Raw genomic sequence first — 18,475 nt, 5'->3', positions numbered from 1 at the left:
CAGATGCACTGAATCCAACCAAACCAGGTCAAGTTTCACAGTCAGAAATTGCAACTTGAAGAGTCACAGCAGTGGAGTTTACAAACAACTTTGTTTCCTGCTTGATAGCCTTAAATTGTTTTGAGATGAGTTGGCATCCCACTTGACTTGTCATACCCCTTTATTTCCCCAGTGGCACTCAGTGTGGGCTGGGGCAGTGGGAGTGGGTCAGCCCTGAGGTGGGAAAGGCCATCCTCCCCTGGGGCCAGCTGAGCCCTGTAAAGCAAGGGGGGTCAGTCTGCAGGGCTGGGCTCTGAAAGACAGTCAACTGCTAAGTTCGCACTTCTAAGCAGAATCTTTTCTGCAGTTTGACAAGATCTTGCGAGTGGGGATGGTGCTGGTGTTGGCAGTCGCTTGACATCTTGTTTCACGTTCCTGGCTCAGCCGTGGCTTCCTGGTCACAAATGGACTTGCCTGGCTCCCTCCTCAGCAACCGGGTTTGGCTACATGTCCTCCTGGAAAGGCTGAGCTATTGTAACCAGAAGAACTGCCTACAGTCACGTCCTTCAGGACTCTTCATTCCTAAACGCTTGCCTGATTGGGCCCCTGACCTGATCAGGGACAGGCCTGACCAAGCGAACAGGAAAGCTGGTGTGTGGCTGCCGTGGCTTTGCTGTGAGCGTGGTTATAGAGCAGGTACACAGCGAGTCTCTGCCCCTGAGCAGCCTACCTTTACAGTGCTCTTTGACAGAGGGCAGGAAAGGGTGAGTCAGCTGGTTGGTGATTTTGCCTCTGGCACCAGAACGAAATCTGACTCAGCGATTAGGAATGTCCAAACTGCAGGGAGTGTCTATACTCAAAATCCTTTGTTCCCCACTTATTCTGTCTGCTTAGCTTGTGTGTCCTCCTTAAGGGTCACTTCAAAGCCAGTAGGCCTTTGTTGTTCAGGCTCTTTTGAGCTCTCTGCTTTGCCTGGCCAACATCTGGAGTAGCCACCCCCCGGGGGGTTGGGCTAGGCCTGGCAGCATGCACCCAGCCTGCTCTGGAGTCAGAGCCATGGGCAGTGTCCTGGCAGTCAGGCTCAGCTGTGTCTCCTGGTAAAAGGCATGAGCAACAGCTATGTTCTGGCTCTCTCAGGGGTATTTGGAATCATGGGCGCACTGTTCTGGCACTGAGGCCCTCATAGGGAGAGCAAGGAGCCCTGTCAAGACTTTAGGGTGACACAGGGCACGTGTGCTGTTGGTCCCAGACCATGGCCTAGTAGCCAGGATGGCAGTAGCTAGGAGCTCTGACTCCTTCACCAGGAAATAGGTACTGGGATGGTTTTGGAGCCTTGTGATTGTACAGTAAAAATCTATTTCCAGGAAGTGAGCTTGGCCCCTGGATTTACCCAGAAATAGTCTGTAGATGATCTTCACACAGGTCGTGGCTCTGGGTGCTGGGCAGGCAGCCTGTTAACATCTTCCTGTCCTTGGCAGTCCCCAAAGGCTCACCACCAGGGTGGCTATTGGGCCTGTGCTCTGTCCTGGACTGCAGGAGAATCCTAGCTCAGCTAATGCATCTCAGCGCTTCTGCCTCCTCAGAATTGAGCAGCCGGCACCCCCTCCCCCAAGTGCTAGAGAAGCCTCACTCCCTCCAGGACCAGACCTCACCTTGTGTGTAACAGAACTACTTTCCTTTACCAACAGTCCCCGAGGTCCTCCAGCTCAGTGATGCCCTCCGGGATGACATCCTGCCTGATTTAGGGGTGCGGTTTGAGGACCATGAAGGTAGGTGAGCCCCTCAAGCTGCACGTTGGGTATAGCCAAGAGCAGGTCAAGATGGGCTGGTGGTGGAAAGACACCAGGATGCAGCAGGAATTCTGGGAGTGACCAAGGGGCCGTTGTTTTTAATGTGTTGCTTTAGAATCCCTGGGGATCCCCCCAGAAGGTTTATCTCCTTGTGTGTGATGTGTTTATTTCCACCTGGACCTGACCACCCACTACCTGTTCTGCTGACTGCCAACTGCCTTTCCTTACACTTTCAAGAAAATGAGTTTGTGTCCTGGGAATTGTCACCGCATCACAGAGCTTGTCTTCTGTCTTTGTGGGGTATTTTACTGCACAGAAAATTTCATTTTGGACAAGGTCATGCCCTATAATCCAGACTAGAACTTGCTATGTAGCTCAGGCTGACCTCAAACTTGAAATCTTGTCCAGGACTCACACGTACCGGGATTACAGGCATGTGCCTAAGTTGTTTTTTTTTTTAAACTGCTTATTGGGTTTGTTTGTTTGAGATGGCTATGTTGCCCAGTCTGGCCCAGAACTCCTGGACTGAAGTGACTCTCTTACTTTAGCCTTGATAATTATTAGGGTAATTGGTGCATGCCATCTTTTTGTTGTGTTTTGTCTTTGTTTTTGTTTTTTGAGACAGGGTCTTACCGAGTTGCCCAGCCTGGGCTCAAACTTATAGTCCTCCTGCTTTAGTTTCCCAGAGTGCTAGGATTATATGCATAAACCACCATGCCCAACTGAGATAGGTTGGGGTGGGGGGTTGTTTGGTTTGGAGTTTTCTTTGTTTTAGGGGGAATTTTGGGGGATTTTTTTGTTTTTGTTTTTTACTTTTTGAGGCAGATTTTCTCTGCGTAGTTCAGGCTGCCTTGAACTCACTGTGTAACTCAGGCTAGCCTCAAACTCCCAGTAATCCTCCTACCTCAGCCTCCCGAGTGCCAGGATTATAGTCATGTGCCACCATGCCCTGCTAAGTAGTTAATTTTTAAATGCTTAGTTTATATCTTGTATTTGATAGTTCCTGATAGGTGCAATCTTTACACTTCATCATTACAAAGTACATCACTGCTTTTGTGGAAGGCTCTTCCTGCAGCTGGTTTTTCTGTGTGCACTATAAGGCAGCTCCCACCTTCCTGTGGGTGGACAGCGTGAAGACCTTGGCTTCTGGGCCCAGAGGTCTGGATGCGGCAGCCCAACAGGGGACAGAGGTCCACAGGCCAGCATTTTACCTACTGTGTATTTTTCAGGACTGCCAACGGTGGTGAAACTGGTGGACAGAGACACCTTACTGAAAGAGAGGGAAGAGAAGAAAAGGGTCAGTAAAATTAAAACAATTGAGCTTAATTTTGTTGGAAATGAAAATACTGTTGGGATTACATAGTTTACTTTTTTTTTCTTTTTTTGGTACTGTGCATTGAACCTGGGGCCCTCACTCTGAGTTACATCCCTTTTTATTTTTTAAGGCAGGATCGTGCTGTCACTGAGTTGCCCAGCTGGGGCTCAAGCTTATGATTATGCTGCCTCAGCCTCTCAGAGTACTGTGATTATAGGTATGCACCACCTTACCTGGCTGTAGATTTTAAGAACTGACCCAGCATGGTGCCATATGCCTGTAATCTCAGCGCTCTAGGAGGCTCAGGCAGGAGGCTCGAAAGTTCAAACCAAGCCTGAGCAGTCTAGTAACCTAGCAAGACTGTCTCAAAAGTTAAAAATGACCACAAAGAAGGGCTGGGATGAGACACAGTGCAGAGGCCCTGGTTCAATTCCCAAGAGCATAAATGAATGGATAAAGAATTGATGTTTATGCTTTTATTTTAAAAGTCCCAATCATAGGGCTAGAGTGTGGCTCAGTGATACAGCACTTGCCTAGCATATGCAAGACCCTGGGTTCCATACTGAACACCACAAAAAACCTAGACCTTAAAAATGTCAGAAGAAAGTCAACTTTAGAGTAAGTATTTGGCAATTTGGACACTGTATCTTCTAATGAGGGACCTTTTCTTAAATGTTACTCCGTCAACTGAAGCACAGTTACTTAGCAAACTGCGGGTTCCGCCTGGCTCTGACTTTAGTGCCTGTGTCCCCCACACCTCCCCTTGTCCCTCCCTTCCACACATCCCCTGAAAACCCCTCCTCCTACCCTCCCTCCAACGCTCCATGTGCCGGTTTGCCAAGACCTTGCCAGGTGTTGGCTGCACTGATCAAGAAGTCTCTACACTCCAGGACCTGAGTGGCTAGTAGGAAAAATGCCAGGAAGAAAACACACATCATCTGAGCTGCTGGGCACAGCGTACAGGCCCGCAGGGGGCAGGTGGCAGCAGTGGAGGTAGCTGGACTCAGGCCATGCAGGAACCTTTGGGGATAGGCTCAAGACCGTGTGAAGGAGGGCTGGGCAGGGAGCTCTCACAGCAGGCCCTCAAAAGGGTCTGAGGGAGTAATTGGGGCAGTTGGGTGACAGAACTGATGTTCAGGGTCAGGGAGCAGAATTGAGAATGTATGGGCCTGGAGAAGCTCCTGGCTCAGGAGCAACGCTGGGTCTGCAGGGCCTCCCCAAGAGGAGCTGTCCTGTAGCCCAGGAGAGTGATGCCTGGAGCTCTGGAAGTTAGAGTGGTGACCTCATACTACTTAGGAGATTTGAAGGTGCTGGGCCCACACCTCAAAGTCATGGTTTGGCCTCCCGAGGGGCCTTTCTCAGCCTCTCCTCAATGCTTCAGCGTCTCCTCTCCTCGGCCTGTATCCCCTCCTGGGTTGTCTTTCACCTCCCCTCTTCAGCCAGCAAGCTTGGGCTCTGTGGGGCCCACAGTGTGGTGTGAAGTTTCCCTGGGGCCGGCTGTGCCCTTCCTGTCACCCTGTAGCCAGTTTGCCTTGTCCTGCCTCACACCAGGGAGAAGTGACTGGGATCAAGCAGTTCTTCCTCGCTGCAGAGTGACAGGTGGAGCCTTGCAGCCCCACCCGCCTGCTGTTTCGTCACCACCTCCTTTGGTGGCAGCAGCTAATGACTTCTCACATTCCATGCTGTCCAACCAGGAGGCTTTCACTACAACCAAACTGGCACAGGTGCCGCCAGGGCCACTCCAGCATACCCTGTATCCCTCTCTCCCCTGGAATATTCCCAGTAGACCATAAACATTTCTGCCTCAGAAAGGGAAAAGCAGAAATCCTGAGCACACATCTCCACTCCGCCAAGTCCCAAGGTTCCTCTGCTACATCCTGATGACCAGGTCACTGGCCTCACCTGACGCTGCTCTCCTTGACACATCCAGTGGCACCCCTCCTTCCCTTCTATCGTCTCTCCTCCCTTCCCACCTTCCATCTCCCAGGAGCTCCCCAGCCAGCCTCTCCCTGAGTCTCTGGGCTTTTCCCATCTCTTCCCTCCCTACAGCTTCTCTGCTGCCACCCTGTGTCCACCATGAGCCCTGGCTCACCTGCCAAACCCCTGTGCCCACTGCCAACCTGATCCCTGCACATGGCCAGGAAGCACCTGAAGCCCGGGACGTACATAAGGAGCTGTGGTTTCCAACTCCCTGAACCTGCCCCTCCTCCTTGTTCACCTAGCAGCCCATGCCAGGACCTCCCCGGGCAGCCTCCTCAGACCTCCCCTTGCCCAAACCCAGCCTGCAGGCTTTACTGCCCAGCCCAGGCCAGCGGTTTCTCAGCCCTTGCCCTGCCCAGGCCTCCCTCCCATCCCTGCTTGGATGTGCCTGCTGAGCTGGAGCCAGATCCTGGCCTTCACTCTTGTTTCCTCCTGTCCCATCTCTTTGTCTGCCCCAAGGCTGGCCCCCCACAGGCCCTGGCACTTGCTGATTTCTGACTTCCTTTCCCCATCCTACCTCAGGGCCTAGCTCCTTTATTTGTGCCTGTGACCTGTGCAGGGTTGTCCCTGGTCAGCTACCAGACATAGTTACCCCGCTCCCCAGCCTAGGTGTGTCAGCCTGGTCTGTTTCTTCCTGTTGTGCTGAATCTTTTTAACATTTTGTCTGTACTGCTGCCCCTGCCCCCCAGTATCCCCAGAATTGCTGGGTACCCAAAGGGCTACTGAGAATCTTAGGAGGGAATGAACAAGGACTAGCTGTGATCAGGACACTGTGTGCTGCCTGAGTCCTTGTTGCCAGCCTGTGGCTCATGCTTCCACCGTGGGTGGGTCCAGGCAAGAGTCCACCCCCACTGGAATCCATCTCAGGCCTATGCTGCTCCCCTAGGTTGAAGAAGAGAAGAGGAGGAAGAAGGAAGAAGCGGCCAGGAGAAAACAAGAGCAAGAGGTGGCATGCATTTGTTTGTCGGGGTAGGGCTGGGGCTGTGCTTTGACCCATGCCCCATGGCTCAGCCAGGCACCCTGGGGACCCTCCCAGAGGGATCTCTGCTCTGCCTCTACCCACGCTCCTCACCCAGTGCTCTGGAACCTGGGAGCCCAGCAGGGGAGAAGAACACGCTCCTGCAGCGACCCTTACAGTCTGGCTGCTGTCTCAACCACCTCCCCACTGGTCCCATAAACCCCTGGCTCATCTTACCTCCCCTCCCTTCAGGTCCCTGCTGCAGCTTTCTCACGCATCTTCTGCAGTGATCTGGCTGGGGTGGGAGTGGGCATCATGATGACAGTGTGAGTTCTCCATGTGCCACTCCACAGCTGTGACCAGGTGTTGTGTGTTCCAGGCAGCAAAGCTGGCCAAGATGAAGATTCCACCCAGCGAAATGTTCTTGTCGGAAAGTGACAAGTATTCCAAATTTGATGAAAATGTAAGAAGTCCTTCTCTGCTTTTTAGAAGTTATTAGACCACATTGAATTGGGGTAACATGAATTTTCAGCTTTGGCCAAGTGAGTTTTCTATTTGGCAAAGGTTTTAAGAGAAGCTGGGATCATCTAGGACCTCAGACCCCAAGCACCCTTGCAGTAAGGCTGAGCCAGGTCTGTCTGCCAGCGATGTGGCTGAGCTTACATCTGGGAGCCATGGCCTGAGCCAAGGTTAGGATGACTGTGGGAAATTCCAGGGTTCCATGGGGACCTTGCCTCTAAGTGTTAGGCCATAGAGCCTCTCCCTGCTTGTTCTTCACTTGATCGTAGCCAAAAGGCAGGAGAGGTGAGCTCTCCCTGTTTGTTCTTGTTTTTTTGTTTGCTTGTTTTTTGTTTTTTGTTTTTGTTTTTGTGCGATAAGGCTCTCACTGTGTAGTTCAGGCGGCCTTGAACACACTATATAGCTCCCTCTAGCGTCAAACTCACACCTCTCCCACAAGGTCCTCCTGCCTCAGCATCCTGAGTGCTGGGATTACAGGCACTCACCACCACACTCAGCATTCCTGCTTGTTCTTCAATATATTTGCTATATACCTTCAAGCTGGCCACCTCAGAGTTGAGCCTTGGTAGGGTCTGATAGGTACAGTGTCCCTCAACCTGGCAGGGTGTCTGACTCTGGTCAGTCTCTCCATTCTTAGCTCCTACAGCCGGTGCTGCAGGATCAGCATGCTGGTCCTTGAGCATTGTGGTGACCAGACATGCATGCAAGTGAATGCTGCCATGTTGAGATGAGCTTGTAGGGGCAGAAGGGTAAGGAAGCGGGTGCTGGGTGTCAGAGGAGCCTGACGGTGCTGTGCTATCCTTGCAGGGCCTACCCACACATGACACCGAGGGCAAGGAGCTGAGCAAGGGGCAAGCCAAGAAGCTGAGGAAGCTGTTCGAAGCACAAGAGAAGCTCCACAAGGATTATCTGCAGATGGTTCAGAACGGAAGCCTCCAGTGAAGAGGCACAAGGCCGTCCTTCAAATCTGGCCATTCTGGACTGAGGACCTTTGTCTGGTGACAGCATCCTGTGCTCCCGTCATGTTTACAGCTGTCTTTGGACCCTAAACCAGGAGCTGTGTTCATCCAGGTGCATGTCATCGTCACTCTGAGACACTTTAATAAATTCGTCTAAACAATGAGGCCCACTCCAACCTCTTTCCATCACTCTGCATACTCAGCTCCTGATTGCCTGCAGCAGCCGCTTGATCAGCAGGTTATGACTTAGGTGCTCAGCAGTCAGTTGAGCCAGTCCAGGAATTTCTCATCGCACATGCTGGCAGCTCTTGCTAATCTCTGCTGTGTGGGCGCAATTGAAGGTATTTGAGTAGGAAAAAGGCCAGCTCAGCCTGGCGGATCCTGCTGGGCCTGGACAAAGGCTACTCAGTCTGCCTGGCCTCTGATGAATACACACACTGCAGGTTCCAGTAGAGCAGCTCCACTTCACTGCCACAGGGCCAGGGCTCTGTGGGGCAGTCCCTGGCCAGCTGCCAGGGCTGCCCTGGGCAACAAGGATCCTGGGATGATCTGGTGGGTGAGATAAGGTTCTCAGCACAGCCAGAGTGTTGGTCACCTGGGCCAGCATGGGGGGTGACGGGTTGTCCTCGCCATGGGCTCCTGCACAGTGCTCACTGGAGCTGACAGCACCCACAAGCAAACATGTCCTATATCCTTAATAGCAGAAGATAGCAGATCTTTGTAACCAGGAGCCTAAACCTGCCTTGTGCTTGCAAAGGTTAGTACTAGATCTGTTCCATTGGACAACAGATTGTCAAGGAGGTGGGCCTCATGGTGTTCATGTGTGTGCAGCAGCCTATGTGGGGAGGGTGGCTATACTGGCCCAAGACACTGGCCCTTTCTTGTAGTCCTGCTTGTGGGAAACTAACCTTGAAGACAATTGTATGGTATAAGTCCCATGCTTGTGCTGTTGACTAAAGCAGTATGGGATGTAGTACAAGGCCAGCTGAGCTCACCTGTGCCCCAGACGATCTTGAGACAGCCCAGGAGCACTGTGGGGAATGCTGTGGCTGTGAGCAGTGAGGACAGCCCTGGGGTTGGCTTCTGACATTTCAACCTTGCCAGTGTTTTACATACAAAAGAACAATAATAACAATAATAATAATAACCCAGTAAGAAAAAAGCCCCTGAGACAAAGTAAAACAGCTTGTTCTGCATAACAGACACCTGAGAATCTGGTGTCTGAATACAAGAATGATCATCTGATCATAGACTCATGAATCTCAGGCAGGCTTACCTGAGGTCTACACTGGACCCTGGTCTGGGGCTGCTTGGCGTCTCTCACCAATGTGTGGTCTCTCCAGGTGGACGTGGTAGCTCCTCGGGTTCATGGACTTATGTGGGGCTGTAGGACCTTTCAGGATCCAACTTCAGAGGCCATGACATGACTTCTCCCTAGTGGGGGCTGCTGCAAAGGCCCACCCACTTCCACAGGGAGGGGCAGAGAGTGGTTCTGGAAAAAAAGGAAAACCAGAAATACGATGGGCCACTGTGCTAAGAAAATCAACTTTGTCTACGGCCATACCACCCTGAAAGCGCCCAATCTTGTCTGATCTCAGAAGCTAAGCAGGGTCGGGCCTGGTTAGTACTTGGATGGGAGAAAATCAACTTCAAAGGAGGAAAGGTTTATTGTGGCTCATGGTTTCAGGCGTCTTAGACTATGTTTGGCTTACACCATAGTTTTTGGGCCAGTGGTGAAGCAGAACGTGGCAGGGAGTGCATGGAGGAACAAAGCTGTTTAGATCATGGTTGCCAGGAAGCAGAGAAAGATTCCAGGGTTCCGATGTCCCCTTCAAGGACACGCTGCCAGTGACCTAACGTCTTTCTGCTAGTTCCCTCCTCCTAAAGGTCCACAGCACCTCCCAATATAATACAGGTCAGGGACCAAGCTTTTCACACAAGAGCCTTCGGGGGACTTCCAAGGTCCAATCCATAACAGCCATAGACTGAATCAAATCAAAAGGATGACTCCCAGGGGCTGGGGATTTAGCTCAGCGGCAAAGCGCCTGCCTGGCAAGTGCAAGGTCGAGAGTTCGGTTCCTGGTACTGGAGAAAAAAAAAAAAAAAAAAACAACAAAAGGATGACTCCCAACAGATGGGAGGATTTGCCTTTTTGCTGCTTGTCATAGTCAGGTATCTGCTGAGACAGAAGGTGCAGAGGAATCACATCATTCAGTAGTTTTGTTGTTAGTAATATCGACATAGTTATTTCCAAACCATTCTGAGAAAAGAAAATAATATATATGTCAGCAATCAAGATTTTAATGTAAGAGATAAAATACAGTAAAAACAAAGGGAGAAGTCACCGTAGTGTTAAATATAATCTGGACAAAGCAGTACAGATCAACTCATGGTTTTCAACAAATCATTTCCTGGCTGTGTAGCAGGAAAGCGGCCAAAGCAAAACACCACCAAGCACCAGTGAACACGCAGAGCCCAGACTGGGGGCTCTAAATGCTGTCCCTCTCCTGCAGAAACTGCCACCTCCAGAGGTAGCAGACCCAGGGCCCCCTTGTGTCCAAGATTTGACACTTGGAAGATCAATGGAGTCATGGCAGGAGGACACGGGACTAGTAACATGCAGCAGAGGCTGGGTCTCAGGAATTATGCCAAGGAGAAAACCCATCTCAAAAGGTCACACACTCTGAACCCATATAGTAACAGTCTTGAAATCCAAACTAGATACGAGGACAGTTGGACTGCCAAGAGTTAGGAGTAATGGGGGAGGGGTGGCTGCAGGGAGTAGACAGTTGTCTGTCCTCGTGGCCATAGTGGTTATACAACTCTGCCTGTGGTAATGAGATGCAGAACCACACACTGTACCAGTGTCTCTTCCTGGTGTTGGTCTTGTACTGTGGCCACACAAGACATGATCTGGGGAAACACAGGAAGCACACAGTTTGCTCTTCACCGTTAATATTGTTCTTACAGCTTCCTGGGAGTCTTTATTATTTTGAAATTAAAAGCCATCAGGAGCATCTATTGGTCAAATAGTCCCATCCACTGGGACTATTTGAGTACTGAAAGGAATGATTAGGTAAAACCCAAGACTTATTTTCAAAAATACATTAATTTGTCAGCTCTGGAAGTGGCTCTTGACTCAGCTCCTTTCTCTATAAGCCTGAGATTATTCATAAGTGACAAAATTAGGCATTTCCTCTCCTTTCATGGGACTGTATTTCAGTGCCACCATATGGCCCCAGTTGAAGGAAAAGTTGTTATTTATCCAGTAATCCAACTAGTAGAAGTAAAGGAAACTGACATGATTAGGAAATCCCATTCTGAGCCTAATGAAGTCGGTGTTTCAGGCAAGGACTGTTTGTTAGTAGCTGCTGGGTGAGAGTGAGTGCCGGATAATTCTACAATGGCAAAGTATCTCCTTGCAGGTTGTTTGTAGGTTTGGGGGAGGGTGATACATGTTCCCTTTTGATGCCAGGCTCTGCCAGACAGATCTTAGTCTCAGCATCACCCAGAGAGAAGCAGACACGTGTCCCCCACTGTCCTAAAATGCAAAGAGCACAGCAACCCCACAAAGAGTATTTCTCCAAAATACACGGAATTAAGGAAGCCCGTAGACCAGAGTTCTGGACTGCACATGCACGTGCACCACCCAAGTATGGTCTGAGTACCTTCTGACTCAGATCTGGGCAGCTGAGACCAACCTCCCCTGCAGTTTCCCCACCAGCCTGTGCTACCCTGCAGGCCAGAGACATCGAGAAAGTAACGTATTGGCCCAAGTAGGGGAGGGGTGCTGAGAACAAGGGACAGGGGAGAAAGGGATAAGGGAGACTTATGAAATAAAATCAGCTGGGGGTGTAGCTCAGTGACAGAGCAATTGCCTGGCATGTGGGCGGGTCCTGGGATTCCATCCCCAACACTGACACAAACAGTAAAAACAAAAAACACCGGATGTGAGATGTGAACATTGATTTTACAAACCTTCCACAAAAGCATTTGGGGAAATTCATATATAGACCAGATATGGGATGATCCCAAGTGATTTTTAAAAATTTTTTAGTAAGGCTCGGTACTGTATCATACTTCATTAGTATTCTTCAGCAGCCAGCCATGCTCATGACGACATCCAGGTGACAGGGTCTGTTCCTGAGTTTACCTCTACTGTGTTAGACACTCATGGGATATTTAGGAACTCAGCACCACTGGGAAAGGAAGTGCCAGATTTTCCAGTATAAACACACTGAGTTGAAGAGCATCCCCCCAAAATTCATGTCCACAGGGACATGTGAATGTAATTTTATTTGGAAATCTGTGCAGATGTAATTAGTTAGGTGAAAAAGAGTTCATCTTGGAGTTTGAGTGGTGGCCTAACTCCCGTGTAAACAAGGTCTCCATAAGAGGAGAGAAAAAGCCATGTATGGTGGTGCACACCTGTAATCCAAACACTCAGCAGGCTGAGGCAGGAGGATCACCATGAACTTGAGGCCAGCCTGGGCTGTGTAAATGAGTTCAAGGCCACCCTGCACTGCGTAGCGAAATTCTGCCTTAAGAAAAAAAAAGAAAAGAAAAGGAAGAGAGAAACATAGGTATGCAGGTGAGGAGGCCCTGTAACGAGGGAGGCAGCCACAAGCCAAGGAATGTCTAGAGGCACCAGAAGCTGGAAGAGGCTGGAAGCGCCCTCCCCTAGAGTCTTTAGAGAGAGTGCAGCCCTTCTAATACTTTGACTCAGGCTGTGGGAAAATGAATTCCAATTTTTTTTGCAGGGGTTGGGACAGGGTCTTGCTATGCAGTGCAGGGGGGCCTTGAACTCACTTATGTAGCCCAGGCTGGCCTCAAACTCATGGCAATCCTCCTGCCTCAGCCTCCTGAGGGCTGGGATTACAGGCATGTGCCACCATGCCCTGCCCAATTGCTTTTAAGTCTCTTGGTTTGTGGTTCTTTGTTGCAGCAACCACAGGAAACACCATATTCGTACCACTGTTTTCTATAGCAGGAAAACACTTGATATGACTTAGTGTTTTACTTAAATAGATCCACTCAAGGCTCAAAAGAAGATAAAAGACCAACAAGTATATGAGGGGGGAGGAGGGAGAGAGAATGAATCACTAATCAGGGAAATACAGATCAAAGCCACTGTGAGATACCATCCCAGTTAGAATGGCTGTAAGCAAAAAGACAGAAAGTGACAAACATACATGAGGATGTGCAGAAAAGAGAACTTCCATACACTGTTGAGGTAAGTGAATTAGTACAGCTGTTACAAAGAACAGTATGGAGGATCCTCAAAAAATATAGCTACCGTATGATCCATCGATGCCACTCCTAGGTATTTATGTGAAGGAATTGAAGTCAGTGTATCCAAGGGACATCTGCAGTCTCATATGTTTACTGTGACACTGTTCACAACAGCCAAGACATGGAGTCAACCTAGGTGTCCATCAAATGATAAATGGATAAAGAAAGTGAAGTGCGTGTATATAATCAAACACTTTTTAGCCTGAAGAATGAAATCTTTCAATTTGTACCAATATGAATGGACCAGGAAAACATTGTTAAGTGAAATATGTCAAGCCCAAAAAGACCAACACCACATGCTGTCACTTATGTGTGGAAGCTAAAAAGTGGATCCCAAAGAAGTAGAGAATAGAACAGGGCTTACCAGAGTCTGGGGAGAATGAGGGGGTTTAGGATGAAGACAGGATGGTTGATGAGTACAGCGGTGCAGCTGGATATGAGGAATAACTTCTAATGTTCTTATAGCACAGTAGAGCAACTATGTTTGACAAGTACCTATTTCAAAATAGAGGATTTAGGGGGTTCCCTAAATCCTAAAACACAAATGTCTGAGGTGATGGATATGCTGATTGTCAATTTGATTATTACACGTTGTATACATTTATTGAAATATCACATTGCATCCCATAAATATGTACAATTATTGCCCATTAAAAATAAAACATAAGAGCCAGGAGTGGTGCCACATGCCCATAGTCCCAGAACCTGGAAGGATGAGGTAGGAGGATAGTGTGTAGCCTTGGCTACATAGTGAGTTCAAGGCCAACCTGGGTCTAGTGAGTTTATGTCTCCAAACTGAAAAACATAAGATAAATATATATCAAAAAATCTACTTAAAACCATAGTGGAAGAAAATCCAGTCAAGGGTGCAGGAAAGTGAGGAATATTACCTAATTTTACAACAAACACAAGATATTTTTACAGGTTTCAAAGAATCACTCTGCATGGGGCTGACCATATAAGATTATTAGTCCCATTTCTATGGGGAATCCCAGACCTGGCACACTGACCTGAGAAGATGCCAGAGGACCACTGGGCAGCCCACACACTCTCCCACTTGCTGTAGTCAAATCCGTCATGCAAATGCACCATTGGCACCTGCTCCTAGGAACGCCTCCACTGCAGGATGCCCATGCTATCTTTGCGGACAGGAGCCATCCAAAGCTATCGGTAGGCCTTGGAACGCACTGTGCCACTGACCACCCAGGCCCTGCATGTGTAGGACCTGTTGACCACACCTAGTTGTCTTCAGTTTCAGCCCTAGGGTCCCATTTTCTTAGAGGCTCTCCTTCCCAGAAACTGGATATTTCTCCTTTTAGTAGTGGGGAGACTAGGATGGGGTGAGGAGAGATACATACGTGACATGAGTCAAAAGTCAGGCAATGATGCCTAGTAGAAGTAAAACAGGACTATACCAGTAGCTAGCAGGCAAAGGCTTCTCAAAGGAGGTGACGATCAGTGGGGCCCAATGATAGGAAGGGGCTGGTGAAGGAAGGTGCAGGCAGAGAGGACTTTGTTAGTATTTGTAACTTTCTTCCAAACCCACAAGAGCCCTGGAAGGGCAGTTGGAAGTATGGACAACTCCATGTGCGGGCCGGAGGATACCAGGTGGCATCTTCCCAGAAGATGAGACATAAATTGAACTGGCTTTGAGCACATGTAGGCCCCATGGTCGCTGTTCCCAGCTTCACTGGACATTCACCCAGAGCCCATGGCCTGTGAGGGACCAGATGTCCTCTAAGGATTCCTGTGGGTGATGCTCAAGGGAGGTGGGATTAAAGGAAACCACTGATGCTGCCAGTAAAATCTCTTGTCTGTGGTGACCTCCAGTGGTCAGTTTCTACCTCCTGGCCCTGAAGGCATCCTTGCAGGTGGGATAATAAGAGAGACCAATCCCTGTGTCAAGCTGACTGCCCACTCACTGCTGTTCTACCTCTCCCCAAAGTCCTTTGGAACAAATACTACAAGTGCTCAATTTTCACAGGTGAGGAAACAAGCTTGCCTGGGGTCACCTAGGTAGAATATGTAGAACAGGGATTTGGCCTCAGGAGTCTCACCCAGAAGTCCTTGTCCTTTGACCCCTGCAATTGTCTACAGCATGCTTGCTGTGATGACTGGTAGAGTGCTGCCTTAGTGTACATAGTGGGTTGCACAATGGCCTCCAAAAACTACATTCAAGTCCCAACCCCTGGTGCCTATGCATGTGACATCTGGTAAAAGGGTCTTTGTAGGTGTAATCACAGTGAGATATAATCAGGACAGATCCCAGTCCAATGACCCAGTGTCCTTACAGAAAGAAGAGAGGAGGGGCTGGGGATTTAGCTCAGCGGCAAAGCGCCTGTCTGGCAAGCGCAAGGTCGTGAGTTCGGTTCCCGGTACCAGAGAAAAACCAAAAACAACAACAAAAAAAAAAAACAAAAAGAAGAGAGGACATACACGGACACGTAAGGGAAGGCTGTGTGAAGACAGAGGCAGAGATGAGAACAATGCAGCCATAAGCCAAGGTCTGCCCATCTCAGTGTCACCCACACCAATCTCCATTACCCAGCCACAGTCAGCCCCAATGATGACAAGTAGACTTAAGACTATTAAATAAAAGGAGGGACCCACAAACTTCAAAATGCTCAAGTTCTTTTATAGATTCTTTTCCTCTCTCTAGCCCTCCCCACTCTCACCAAAGGCAACATATGATGATTACTTGTGTTCCAACTACTTATAATGTAATGTGCATGCCCATCCAACATGATATAGTCAACAGATGATACAAATACTTTTTCAGGCTAATACTTGTGTGACTGTTATGTAATTATATTGAAAAGTTAAAGGTACCTAAACACTGTGCAGGCCACACAATGTCATTATGAAGATTAAAAACTAGGGGGCTGGGGATTTAGCTCAGCGGCTCAGCGCCTGCCTGGCAGGCGTGAGGTCGGGAGTTTGATTCCCGGTACTGGAAAAAAAACAAAAACAAACAAACAAAAAAGATTAAAAACTAGACAGAAATAATCTATAGAATACATCTATAAACATTCTACTTAAAAATGGCATTCTATTAAAGAAGAAAAGAAAAATAAAAAATTATATAAATACACAAGATAGTTAAGATAGTTTTACAGCTAACTTCTTTTAGTTCCTTGAAAAGAATGCTTTGGGGGCTGGGGATTTAGCTCAGCGGCAAAGCGCCTGCCTGGCAAGCGCAAGATCGTGAGTTCGGTTCCTGGTACCGGAGAAAAACCAAAAAAAAAAAAAAAAAAGAATGCTTTGTGTTAATATTGTTTAGACAAGATATCATGCCTATATCTTGTACTCTGATTAACTAATGCAAAGACAACAATATGCAATGTATCAACTATTGTAACTGTCCTACTAACCTGTTTCAAAACTGGAAATCTATCAACTATTGTAACAACTAATGTATCACTACTTTAACTGTCCTATTAACCTGTTTATCTTTTTTCTCCAAATTACGGTAAAAAATTCTTTATGTCATTTAATGTCTTATAATTAGATAAAGGTGGCCTGGGGATATAGCTCAGCAGTATGGCAGCTACCTGGTAAGCATGAGGTCCTGGGTTTGACTTCCAGTTAAAAAAAAAAATTAGATAAAGGTAACTGACTAAAAAATTATTTTATACTAAAATGGAAATTTAAATGTGTTTCAGAGATAATAACAAAACCTAATAGTTCTAATATAATAATGATTGTCATGCTAAAATGCTAATGTTAGCTGGATGTGGTGGTGCATACCTATAATCCCAGCACTTGGGAGGCTGAGTCAGGAGGATTGCCATGAATTCGAGGCCAGCCTGGGTTACACAGTGAGATCAAGGCAAGTCTGAACTACACAGCAAGATCCTGTCTCAAAACAAATAAGCAAACAAACAAAAAAAGAAACAAAAAATGCTACATTCCACTTGATCTCAAATGTTCTCCATAAAACTCTATAATTGTTATCTGTTAACATTCTACAGGAATTTTACTTCTAAAACAACCATGATTGAAAAAAATAATAGTTCTCTGGTCATACTATATAACTCAAGGTTCTTGATATCCAAATAAGATTTTGATAGCTAAACTTACTGCCCCACTGCAATAGTGGTGTCACTGATCTCTTGGATGTTCAATACCTGAGGTTTGGAGACCAAAGCTAAAAAAAATAACTGGGCTAAGAAGACAATCAGTATTGTGTTCCTGGCCCTCCAAAATTAACAAGGACCCAGGACATGAGGACACCTGTCTACAAGATCCTACATCTCTGGTGAATAATCCAATCTTCTGAGTCAACCAACATACAGTGTACTAAAAAGGAGGGTCACCAAAGAAATGTCTTCCATGCTTCCACAGGAAACCACAAGGTCATCAAGACTGTGCCCCACCCTGACAGGTGACACTAACAGAGGAGCTAAGAGCTTCTATACACGATCCCAAAAGTAACTCCTGAGGAACCTTAACTGACCTTGATATATAGAGTGAAAAGTTGATTTTGATTAATACAAGTCTTACTTTAACTCAGTCTTCAACACCCAGCAAAAGCGTGCAACCAAAATGATACATTATAAAAAAAGGAAGCTCCAACTACTACACTGGCCCCTGCTGGCAGTTTCCAGCTACCTGTCGCTGACAACTATTATGGTTCATTGAGGCTAAAAAGCCCCAATGATAGCTACAGAAGCTCAGCAAGAGTCCTTAGCTAAAACTGTTCTTAAAAATCACAGAGTTCCTCGTCTTATTACAGTGAAAATTACAGTTAAAATTGGAGGGCCTTTGAAATTTGTCTTCAGATAAATAATTCACATCCGGTGAAAAAAGATCTTAAAACAATTGAAAAACAGATGAACAGACAGGCCTAGGATCCAGCTAGTTATAGTCCCTATTCAAATCCCTTAAAAATATTGTCCAAACTTGGTTCCTTCTCCCAAGTTGTCTTTCTATTCTGGTTTGTATGTTTGGGCCATGAATTCTTAATTTCTTCATAAAATATGTTTCCTCTCACCTAGAGGCTGTCAAATTCCAAACGGTCATACAGATACACCTACAATGAACCTGCCAGACTCCCTCTACTGCAGTCCATTAAATCAACCATCTTAAGAGAGTTCGCAACTGCTGAACTCCAATATGGTATCTATCAAAGCCTCTGTCTTGGTTACTTTTCTCTCCTTGCTGAGACAAAATACCTGACACTCAAATTAAAGAGGGAAAGGTTTATTTAGCTCACAGTCTGGAGAGGTTTCAGCCCATAATCATCAGGCTCCAAGGCACAGTGGCATGACACAGAGACAACAGTTCAAGACAGCAAAAGCAACAAGGGCAAAAGGAGGGAACAAACCTCTTTTCCTACCTTATATAAGGAGGCTCCCGCCACCCTCCGCAGGTGTAGCGCTCACACCATCGCCTTACTCTCCTCTTGCACAGGATAAGGATGTTTACAAAGTGAGGACCCTGGTCCCCTGTTGAATCACTTAGTTAAACTTCTAAATTTCTCAAGTTGACACAATGAAAAACATCCTAGAGCCCTATGGGCATGTCCTCTACGCCGTGAGTTAGAACTGCTGAGTTAGTGAAGAGCCTACACTTTCTAAGCGGACACACTGTACCAACCATAATAGCCTCCTTAGATTAGCTCTCTGGAAAAAGTCCCTGACTGCTGTCCCCACTACATGGACCCCTTTCAGCCTGAAGCAGT

The 18,475-nt window shown here is 47.6% G+C and overlaps 1 protein-coding gene and 1 long non-coding RNA gene across 5 annotated transcripts in view; one reads left to right on the top strand and one right to left on the bottom strand.

The window, feature by feature from the left end:
• Cars (cysteinyl-tRNA synthetase) overlaps positions 1-7,664 on the top strand; it is a 53,065-nt gene extending 45,401 nt beyond the window's left edge. For 2 of the 4 annotated variants that reach the window (XM_005384222.1, XM_005384221.1), the window contains 5 exons: positions 1,668-1,748; positions 2,999-3,066; positions 5,951-6,010; positions 6,402-6,485; positions 7,349-7,664. In XM_005384222.1, coding sequence (XP_005384279.1) covers positions 1,668-1,748; positions 2,999-3,066; positions 5,951-6,010; positions 6,402-6,485; positions 7,349-7,483 — 428 coding nt within the window. In that variant the 3' untranslated portion in view covers positions 7,484-7,664. The other 2 variants (XM_013514108.1, XM_013514109.1) reach the window with 2 other exon arrangements.
• A 91-nt stretch (positions 7,665-7,755) lies between these two features.
• On the bottom strand, positions 7,756-9,521 carry LOC102014142. The gene is made up of 3 exons (XR_001233942.1): positions 9,213-9,521; positions 8,777-8,992; positions 7,756-8,596 (listed from the first exon to the last, which is right to left on the bottom strand). It is a non-coding gene; the product is annotated as an uncharacterized LOC102014142 (long non-coding RNA).
• Between the last annotated feature and the right edge of the window lie 8,954 nt (positions 9,522-18,475).

The sequence above is a fragment of the Chinchilla lanigera genome, unplaced genomic scaffold, assembly GCF_000276665.1.
Source record: "Chinchilla lanigera isolate Chin_1 unplaced genomic scaffold, ChiLan1.0 scaffold00021, whole genome shotgun sequence".
NCBI lineage: Eukaryota > Metazoa > Chordata > Mammalia > Rodentia > Chinchillidae > Chinchilla > Chinchilla lanigera.
This window is presented reverse-complemented; position numbering and strand designations above follow the sequence as displayed.